The following is a 9,681-nucleotide window of genomic DNA, read 5'->3' on the forward strand; positions in this document are numbered from 1 at the left end:
ATCTCAAACAAACATCAAATCACGCAAACCCATGTTCTAAAAAAGGAAAAAGGATGCTACGGAAATAAATAAAATCCATGGCTGTTGTACAGACTATCAAGGTCTGGCAAATGTTTGCCTGTTACCGAAGGCTGTGATCCGACATAAGAAAAAAACAGAAGCTATGTAAAATATGAAAATGCAGCCTTAGAAAACCACCTAACATATTTTAGTTTTTGAGCAAGTAACGTTTCACTTTTAAGGCGATAAGCAACATTGATGGCATGAGCGTGCAAACGTTCAATACATAGGCGACAAAAGAATTATACGAGTAATATTCATCGACCAAAGGTTATTTGCTTTTCGTGCAATATTTTTTTTGTCAAAGTGGGTATATGCAGACGTTGCATAGGCCTCTTTGGATCACATCATTTTGAAACAGATGAAAATAAGTAAAAACACAGGATTGTGATGTCAAGACATCTCCTGTTGTATTGGGAAACAAAATCTCAGGAATTAAGATAAACAGCCTTTGGCTGCACCACAGGAAAGGTACAAGAATTCTAGAATTTGAGTTTAGGGTTTCCAAACTTCTAGTAGTGCCTAGCATATTCAAGTTCATCAAATTACGCTGATGGACCATCTGCATGTTAGAGGCGGGCTCTGAGATTGCAAAAGAGTTTGATGGCGGCCGCCGAACATATTAGTGCCAAGCTCCGAAGGTTTATTGAACATGTCATTTCACACATGGATCCAGTTCTTGTTTCCTGACTCCATGAATGAATATAATTTCAGGTTTAGATTTCTGTAACATCAGTAAACAAATCAGTAAATAGGTGGAAGAGCAAGAACACAACAAATTGCAGAAAAACAATGGGTGGCCCTATAAAGACCATCGCCTACTAGCCTACAGAAGCTTCGCTTCATCCACAAACGCATGAACACATCCATACCCAACGTAAAGAGATAAACCAGAAACAGGGCTGCAATGGTTATGAAGTCACCAAATCCAGATTCGGTTTGTAGTCCAAGATCCATATATGAAATAAATCTAAAGCTTCAAATAGGCTAGAACAACATGTGATGATGTAACTTATGGGCCGTTCAATTCAACCAAAACATATGCTAAAAATATCAAAAGATTTAAATATTAGCTTTGTAAGCAAAGCAAATAAAGGGGCTCGTCGCAGCAAAAATCAGTAAAAATATGATACAGTTTTGCATCAGGCCCTCTGCTTCAAATAAACATAAAAAATCATGCTTAATGTGACAGAAAACAATATGGGAAGAAGAGAAAAGGCATGCTACTAATGATTCATTTCATAACAAAAATGATAAGGTGATAGACTGAACGACGAGTTCGCTTCAAACAGACAAAAAAAAACTGCAGGTTATGCAAATCATGTTTACAAAAAATGTAGTCCTAAGCATCCAATTTTTTAAAATGCCTCTGCAAATATTCCCCTCAAGGAACCAGTATCTTGTGAGACCACACTTCTACTCACCAGCCTATTTAGCTGCTAAACCAAAAAAAAAATGTTTGACTAGTACCTAGTTCTGTTCTTTTAAACTTAAAGCATCTGCCAAATCTGCAGAACTGCATTTGTGGTACATTTGTACTCCAACTGTAAATATAAAATCTTTTAGATCTTATATTAATTTACAGAGGAAGTACCAATTCTTCTCCCAAGGATGCAACATTTCTTAAATGCAAAGTTCCAAAACTGCCCTATTAAGCTGCTAATCAAAATTTACAACATACTCTATCCAAATTACTTCCTTGCGACTACCATACTCTATCCAAATTATATGAACAGGGACCAAATTTCTACAAATGTACTCTATCCCAATTACCACCTACGAATTTTTACATCTCTATGTTAGTATGTTGTGAACTAACCTCTTAGCCCACCATGGAGCTTGAGGGTTGACCTTACCTATACACAGCCATGACACCTGCGGCGAGTTCCCCCTTCCGCGCGTGCAAAACAGAAAAAGATCACAATATACTTACGAATCGACATACCTCCTGATTGATTAGTTGCATTAGGAACTTCATGGCTGTCGGCGCCTCTGCTTCCTATCCCTCTTTCTCACTCCTCCGCTTCCAAATGCCGCCCGCGTTGGGGCCTTGGGGGAGAAGAGCCATAGCTCTGCATCCAATTCGTGCCTCCAGCCATTCGACGGAAAAGCAGATTTCACGAGCCACGGACCAAATAGATTTTCCTCTTCTGATCCACGGCTTAGCTTGCGGCATTCCACCTACATTGTAGATCAAGGTTTTCAGGTTTCCATTTCATATAAGCTACCAAACAACTAAATGAATTCTATCTCTTGAAACTCTCATGCTTACCACTTGCTGACCCAGCGTTCTCGTTCCAGTCACCAGAGGAGTCTGATTTCCCTCATTATCTTTCTTGCTTCCAGAGTTTTGGTCCTGCTAGCTAATGTTCCTCCCTTAGAGATCACACTGTGCTAACAGCATTGTTGGTACACAACAGCTCTTCAGTGACATGACACATTCCTGAAAATTATATCATGCCCCGAGGTCTATTTATGCAGTAGCAAAATGTATCCTTCCCCCTCTCCATTTACTGTCTCCTAAATGTCATTAACATGACACATTTACACAGAAACAAGATATATCTTTGTCCCCTTCACCCAATGACTGTCTCCTAATTTTTATTCGAATATTTCATGTTTTCTTTACATATGACACATTTACACAGAAACAAGATTTATCTTTATCCAGCGCCTGTAACTATGTAAATTACTGAACCAACAATCCAATACCAGAACATTACATACGAAGGTGTTCAGACACTACTTATATCCCACCTGCCATCTACTCTTCTAATCACAAGCATTCACATGTCTATGGAAATAGTATCTGCATAACTCCACAATAAAATTATCGATTTGCTATTTTCTCTCCGATCATACCAGCGGGTCCATCCTGGAGCTCTAGGATCCTTCTTGCCTATGGACTATGCGGAAGTTTCTGGCGAATCCCCCCCCTTCTCAGATGCCACCGGTCGATCCGCCACACGAAGCCGCCCATCGAAGCTCTCCGCGAGGGGCTGATCCATTCCCGCACTAATCTAATGGAGGTGGTCCATCGGGACGTCACTACCATTAACCTCCTCCAACGCCGTTAATCTGGGAGGCAAGCGGGCAAAGTTTCAGATCCACGCCTTGGAATCCAGAACGAACACCAAATGCTACAGGAGATTAACTATTTGCTTACCTTTTAATTGGCTGCATCAGGAACTCCATTTCCACCGGCAGATCTTCGCTAAGTTGTCGAATCGCCTCTCCCAAAGCTCGGCCCTCTCTCTACTAAAAAAACGCAGCAGCGTGAGGTAGGAGACGACAACAATTATCCTGATCCACGGATCAGGAAGAGGCCCGACGTCCTGGGCCACGGCTCGACTAGTTTGCCGTCTCCTCCGTCTACTTCCAGGCCCATACGCCCAGACGTATTTCTTGATTTGCTTCATTACTTACGCTCGCGTATGTGGCCCGGATATTATGTGCTCGAGACCAGAAGCACCACGTCCTTAGCTTCACAAAGGGTCTGGGATTGATCCCTTGAAGAGAGCAAGGTAGCACTAGCTCGGCGAGTATTGCCCGGAGTCAGTCCACCGCCAATGCAGACTATTTCTTAACGGTTTCCCTTTCTAGGTGGAGTAACAAACGAACGAACGGCAAGTTATCTCTATCTCTACTACCTAAAAGGAACGTAAGGTTCGTCTCTCCTCTTACGTCGCTTTCGCAATCTTCGTCCGTCGTCGCTCATCCCGCGCAGGCGCGCATGGGCCAAGCCCCGCAAAGCCCACATGGGCCACATCTCTCTCATCGACACACACGCACACAATGGCTAGGTGTAGGGTTAGCGTCGGCTTCATCCCCAGTTCCCCACCCCGCCCCTCAGCTCCTCGGCCATCGCTCGCCGTCCTCGGCACCACCTCGCCGCCGCGCTGGTCCACCCGTGGTCCTCCACCGGCCGCTGCAGCCCCTGTACGCCGCCCGACGACCTCCTCCGCTGCCCTCCCTACCCCGACCAGGGGCACAACCGCGCAGCCGCGCCGGTCAGACCAGCCACTGGAGGCCCAAGCAGCCACCATCTCCACCTCGTCGGCCAGCACATCTCTAGCAATCGCTGCTCGCCGCCCCCACCATCGGCTGTACGGCGACGCCCCTGAGCCCCTGCCTTCCCTATCGCGCTATGGACCCTTGCATCAGCCAGATCCGAGCACCTCCGGGGCCGCCTTCGCATGTCTTCGGCACCTCCGCCAGAACCTCTTCGGCCCCATGTAAGTGGTGTGACGTGTTTCTTCATTGATTGGGAATGATATTGTTCCTAGATGAAGCCTCACAAGAAACTTAGATTCTTCTCCGTATGTTGGAATCGATTGTTTATTGATTAGTCAAGGTTGATTTGAGTCGTCTATGTCTGCAAGTGTTCAATTCCAACCTTAAAACCAGTCACAAATTTGATTTGGTCCATGTAAATAGCCTACTGTTTAGTTAGCTTTTGATGTTTATAGGTAATTAATTACTTCTATGTACGGTGTCCTAATTGCTAAACGAATAAATTTAAAATAGTTATGGTGTATTTAATGATTCAGAAAGGGTATAAGTATGCATACATGGTTCTATTCTCTATTTTCAGGTTTAGGTTATTTGGATTGTACATCAGTATGATATTTATTCTCTCCTCAAGTCTCAGATCTGCTTTTCATCCCCCTTTGGTTTGTTTCATGAGGATATTTTCATTCAGTGCATACATGTTGATTCGTTCATGTGTTTAAAAGTACGAGCAGAATGCTGGATGTCCTTGCAGTAGTAGCCCAGCAGAGGATCTTCCTAGCGATTTGGATGTACAGAGTTTATGATACGGAAACATAATTTTGTCTTTGTACAGATATCGGATTTTCTCCTTTCTATTTGTGAACTCTTTTGATATGTTATTTACTCCTAATTTCAACTTTTCACGGTTTGTTCTTCCAGGATTTCAGGGAGTATGGACAAATGTGATCCTTAACTGTCGTTGTTCTTGGCGTGTTGCTGCCATTTTACTGGGTAGAATCTATGCACGGCCGAGACCTCAGTCTATCCACTGTAAGTCATGCCTTTTGATCAATTGTTCGCAGTCGCTGAGATATTTTTCTACATGCCCGTTTTGTTGCTCAAATTCCTGCTTTCATTTAGGTACGAGTGTTTAATGAATTTACCTTCTCCATGGTGCGTCCATGAGGGCAGAAATTTCATGCTTCAAATCTGCTTGGCGAGAAGTAAGTTATCTGGTGATTGCTTATTATATGCTTGTATTTTTACTGCTGAGCATAGAAACTTATTATATGCTTGTATTTTTCAGCCTTTTCAGGCCTGGAGATGTCCTTGTGAACTGGTCAGTGATTTTCGGAAAGTGGAGCTGCATTCAAGGTTTGAGATATAGTTTATGTCGACTGGATGAGTTGTTTGATCTCTTTGCCCTGTTCTTCGAGATGGGTTGCGATGAAAACTCTTGGGGCCATGAGCAACACTTGAGGCTCCTCTTCATAAGCACAAAAGCTGCAGCAAGTAGAAATTGGAGAGGTAAACCTAATAGTGTTCATTATGAGATAATCTGAACCATGTACAGAGTCCGCCACAGTTCAAACAAAATCTCTGTACTGAAGGTGGTGTGGCGTTGAAGCTGTCATGTCCTCGGCCATGCCCGCCCATTGAAATCTCTGTTATTTTCCTCTACTTGTATTCCACCTTTTCGTTGCAATTCAATTTTTAGGATCAGCAGTATCTATGCGATTAATTTCAAACTTCGCAGGATCTTTCAACATGTCAGTTACACTCTAATAAGTATTCATCTTTAATTTCCTACCCTATAGTGGGCAACACAGTTTGTTCTATGTGCATGAACACTGATAAATTAATTTGTGTTAGCATGTAGTGGTTCAAGGATGCTAAAATTTTGTACTATAATCTGTTTCCAGGTGCTTGAAACTTGCTTTTTTGTCGACCTATATTGCAACTTCTGCTGTAGTCAGCATAGAATTATATTGCTGCATTACGGCGCTTTCCATTAGAACACACGACTTATGTTGATCATGCAATTGTGTTCTTTGTTTTTTCTGTTTTGTGCAGTTGAAGAGCTTTGTACAGAACCAGAGATTAGGAGGAATGGAAATATAAGAAACAATTCAGGAAGATTCCCTAGGGAAGCAAAAATTGTTTCCTGGTCTGTCTAGGTCCATTTAGGAAATTAGATGACTGTTGTAATATGAATTTTACATCCGTTCCAAGAAAAAGTGATGTTTCTATTTACATCCATTTTGGTGTGATAAATATTGGTTCTGAACGTATGCTTTCTCTTTCTATGTGTTGCAACATATAAATTGTGTGAATTTTTTGGGACAACTATAAAAAGTCAAAAATTATGTTCCATGTTTGTAACTGGATTTATCAAATACCATATAATGTAGTATATATTGAGCTTAGTGTTTCCACACACTTGCTAGATGGAAGAATGAATGGCATTATGCAACGTGGTTTTTGAAGCTGGTGGAAAGAATGTTCTCACTATTTTGCGTGCCCCATTGCAACGCACGGGCAATGTCCTAGTATCGTAAACGAATGAACGGCAAGTTATATCATATGGACGTAGTCGACCATTCTAGTGGAGTTGTTTGAACGAGCTATAACTTGGCGAATTCGAAGTGAGCGGACCATTAGGCGAACGCTCGGGCGACTACCGTAGCGACGCGGACAGGCCCTCCTCCCCGGCGGCGGCAGGCGATTGGACCCGGGTCAAGGGCGGCGGGAGCGGCTTGGGGCGGTCGGCGGTGGGAGCGCCGGTGCTGCCGTCGCCATCCCAGCCTCGAGAACCGTGCGAGGGCAAGTTCTGGGCCCTGGCGGAGGTTGATTCGGGCGATGAGGATGAGGAGGGCGAGTCAGAGACGAGGAAGACGGCGCCGCTGGGTCCGTTGGTGAGCGACTTCGTTGCTTTCGCGGCGCGTCCGCTAGGGAGCGGCCGGGGCCATGGCCGAAATTTTGCCCCGGGGGGTCGTGGCCCCAGGTCGGTGGCGTCCCGTGTTTGGTGCCCGTCCTCGCCCGGGAGTGGCTACTCGGCGACGGTGGCGGCGGGGGCGATTCGGGCGAGCGCCGCGGCGGCGTTGGTGCCCCCTCCGGTGCCATTTGGCCAGTATGAGGAGTGGTCGTGCAAGCCATCGTCGATGCGGCGGCTGCAGGCGGCTGCGGCTGATGTCTACTACACAACCTTCTTCTTGTAGACGTTGTTGGGCCTCCAAGTGTAGAGGTTTGTAGGACAGTAGCAAATTTCCCTCAAGTGGATGACCCAAGGTTTATCAATCCGTGGGAGCGTAGGTTGAAGATGGTCTCTCTCAAACAACCCTGCAACCAAATAACAAAGAGTCTTTTGTGTCCCCAACACACCCAATACAATGGTAAATTGTATAGGTGCACTAGTTCGGCGAAGAGATGGTGATACAAGTGCAATATGGATGGTAGATATAGGTTTTTGTAATCCGAAAATATAAAAACAGCAAGGTAACTAATGATAAAAGTGAGCACAAACGGCATTGCAATGCGTTGAAATAAGGCCTAGGGTTCATACTTTCACTACTGCAAGTTCTCTCAACAATAATAACATAATTGGATCATATAACTATCCCTCAACATGCAACAAAGAGTCACTCCAAAGTCACTAATAGCGGAGAACAAACGAAGAGATTATTGTAGGGTACGAAACCACCTCAAAGTTATTCTTTCGGATCGATCTATTCAAGAGTTTGGAATAACACCTTAAGACACATATCAACCAAAACCCTAATGTCACCTAGATACTCCAATGTCACCTCAAGTATCCGTGGGTATGATTATACGATATGCATCACACAATCTCAGATTCATCTATTCAAACAAACATAAAGTACTTTAAAGAGCCCAAAGTTTCTACCGGAGAGTCAAGACGAAAACATGTGCCAACCCATATGCATAAGTTCACGAGGTCACGGAACTCGCAAGTTGATCACCAAAACATACATCAAGTGGATCACGTGAATATCCCATTGTCACCACAGATAAGTACATGCAAGACATACATTAAGTGTTCTCAAATCCTTAAAGAATCAATCCGATAAGATAACTTCAAAAGGAAAACTCAATCCATTACAAGAGAGTAGAGGGGGAGAAACATCATAAGGTCCAACTATAATAGCAAAGCTCGCGATACATCAAGATCGTGCCAAATCAAGAACACGAGAGAGAGAGAGAGATCAAACACATAGCTACTGGTACATACCCTCAGCCCCGAGGGTGAACTACTCCCTCCTCATCATGGAGAGCGCCGGGATGATGAAGATGGCCACCGGTGAGGGATCCCTCCTCCGGCAGGGTGCCGGAACAGGGTCCCGATTGGTTTTTGGTGGCTACAGAGGCTTGCGGCGGCGGAACTCCCGATCTATTGTGTTTTCGGATGTTTTTAGGGTATATGGATATATATATAGGCGAAAGAAATCGGTCAGGGGAGCCACGAGGGGCCCACGAGGGTGGGGGCGCACCCAGGGGTGTAGGGCGCGCCTCCCTGCCTCGTGGCTTCCTCGAAGCTTCCCTGACGTCTACTCCAAGTCTCCTGGATTGCTTCCATTCCAAAAATAACTCTCCCGAAGGTTTCATTCCGTTTGGACTCCGTTTGATATTCCTTTTCTTCGAAACACTGAAATAGGCAAGAAAACAACATTTTGGGCTGGGCCTCCGGTTAATAGGTTAGTCCCAAAAATAATATAAAAGTGTATAATAAAGCCCATAAACATCCAAAACGGGTAATATAATAGCATGGAACAATCAAAAATTATAGATACGTTGGAGACGTATCAGCATCCCCAAGCTCAATTCCTGCTTGTCCTCGAGTAGGTAAATGATAAAAACAGAATTTTTGATGTGGAATGCTACCTAACATATTTATCATTGTAATCTTCTTTATTGTGGCATTAATGTTCAGATCCGAAAGATCCAAGACAAAAGTTTAATATTGACATAAAAATAATAATACTTTAAGCATGCTAATCAAGCAATTATGTCTTATCAAAATAACATAGCCAAAGAAAGCTTATCCCTACAAAATCATATAGTTTGGCCATGCTTCATTTTCGTCACACAAAGTGCTCCCATCATGCACAACCCCGATGACAAGCCAAGCAATTGGTTCATACTTTTTAACGCGCTTCAGCTTTTTCAACCCTCACGCAATACATGAGCGCAAGCCATGGATATAGCACTATGGGCGGAATAGAGTATGATGATAGGGGTTATGTGAGAAGACAAAAAAGGAGAAAGTCTCACATTGATGCGGCTAATCAACGGGCTATGGAGATGCCCATCAATTGATGTCAATGCGAGGAGTAGGGATTGCCATGCAACAGATGCACTAGAGCTATAAATTTATGAAAGCTCATCAAAAAGAAACTAAGTGGGTGTGCATCCAACTTGCTTGCTCACAAAGACCTATGGTATTTTGAGGAAGCCTATCATTGGAATATACAAGCCAAGTTCTATAATGAAAAATTCCCACTAGTATATGGAAGTGACAAAATAAGAGACTCTCTATCATGAAGATCATGGTGCTACTTTGAAACACAAGTGTGGTAAAAGGATAGTAGCATTGCCCCTCTCCATTTTTCT

The 9,681-nt window shown here is 43.8% G+C and overlaps 1 protein-coding gene and 1 long non-coding RNA gene across 7 annotated transcripts; one reads left to right on the top strand and one right to left on the bottom strand.

Annotated features, from left to right (window-relative positions):
• Positions 1–428: 428 nt before the first annotated feature.
• LOC123144867 (uncharacterized) lies at positions 429–3,691 on the bottom strand. 6 transcript variants are annotated; one of them, XR_006471998.1, is made up of 4 exons: positions 3,487–3,691; positions 3,227–3,318; positions 2,333–3,138; positions 429–2,241 (listed from the first exon to the last, which is right to left on the bottom strand). It is a non-coding gene; the product is annotated as an uncharacterized lncRNA (long non-coding RNA). The 6 variants fall into 6 exon arrangements; XR_006472001.1 differs by having other exon boundaries at positions 429–746; positions 2,006–2,241; positions 3,227–3,659; XR_006472002.1 differs by having other exon boundaries at positions 429–750; positions 2,006–2,241; positions 3,227–3,659.
• Positions 3,692–3,855: 164 nt separating this feature from the next.
• LOC123142601 (atherin-like) lies at positions 3,856–5,106 on the top strand. Its single transcript, XM_044561443.1, has 2 exons — positions 3,856–4,295; positions 4,993–5,106. The coding sequence occupies exons 1-2, from the start codon at positions 3,856–3,858 to the stop codon at positions 5,024–5,026; spliced, it is 474 nt and encodes a 157-aa protein (XP_044417378.1). The 3' UTR covers positions 5,027–5,106.
• Positions 5,107–9,681: the final 4,575 nt, after the last annotated feature.

Source organism: Triticum aestivum, chromosome 6D (assembly GCF_018294505.1).
Source record: "Triticum aestivum cultivar Chinese Spring chromosome 6D, IWGSC CS RefSeq v2.1, whole genome shotgun sequence".
NCBI lineage: Eukaryota > Viridiplantae > Streptophyta > Magnoliopsida > Poales > Poaceae > Triticum > Triticum aestivum.

Excerpts from the sequence above, each read along its gene's own strand:
- LOC123142601 (XM_044561443.1), top strand. The coding sequence starts at position 3,856 with ATGGCTAGGTGTAGGGTTAGCGTCGGCTTCATCCCCAGTTCCCCACCC. Across the intron at positions 4,296-4,992 it reads CAGAACCTCTTCGGCCCCAT|GATTTCAGGGAGTATGGACA; the intron begins GTAAGTGGTGTG and ends TTGTTCTTCCAG.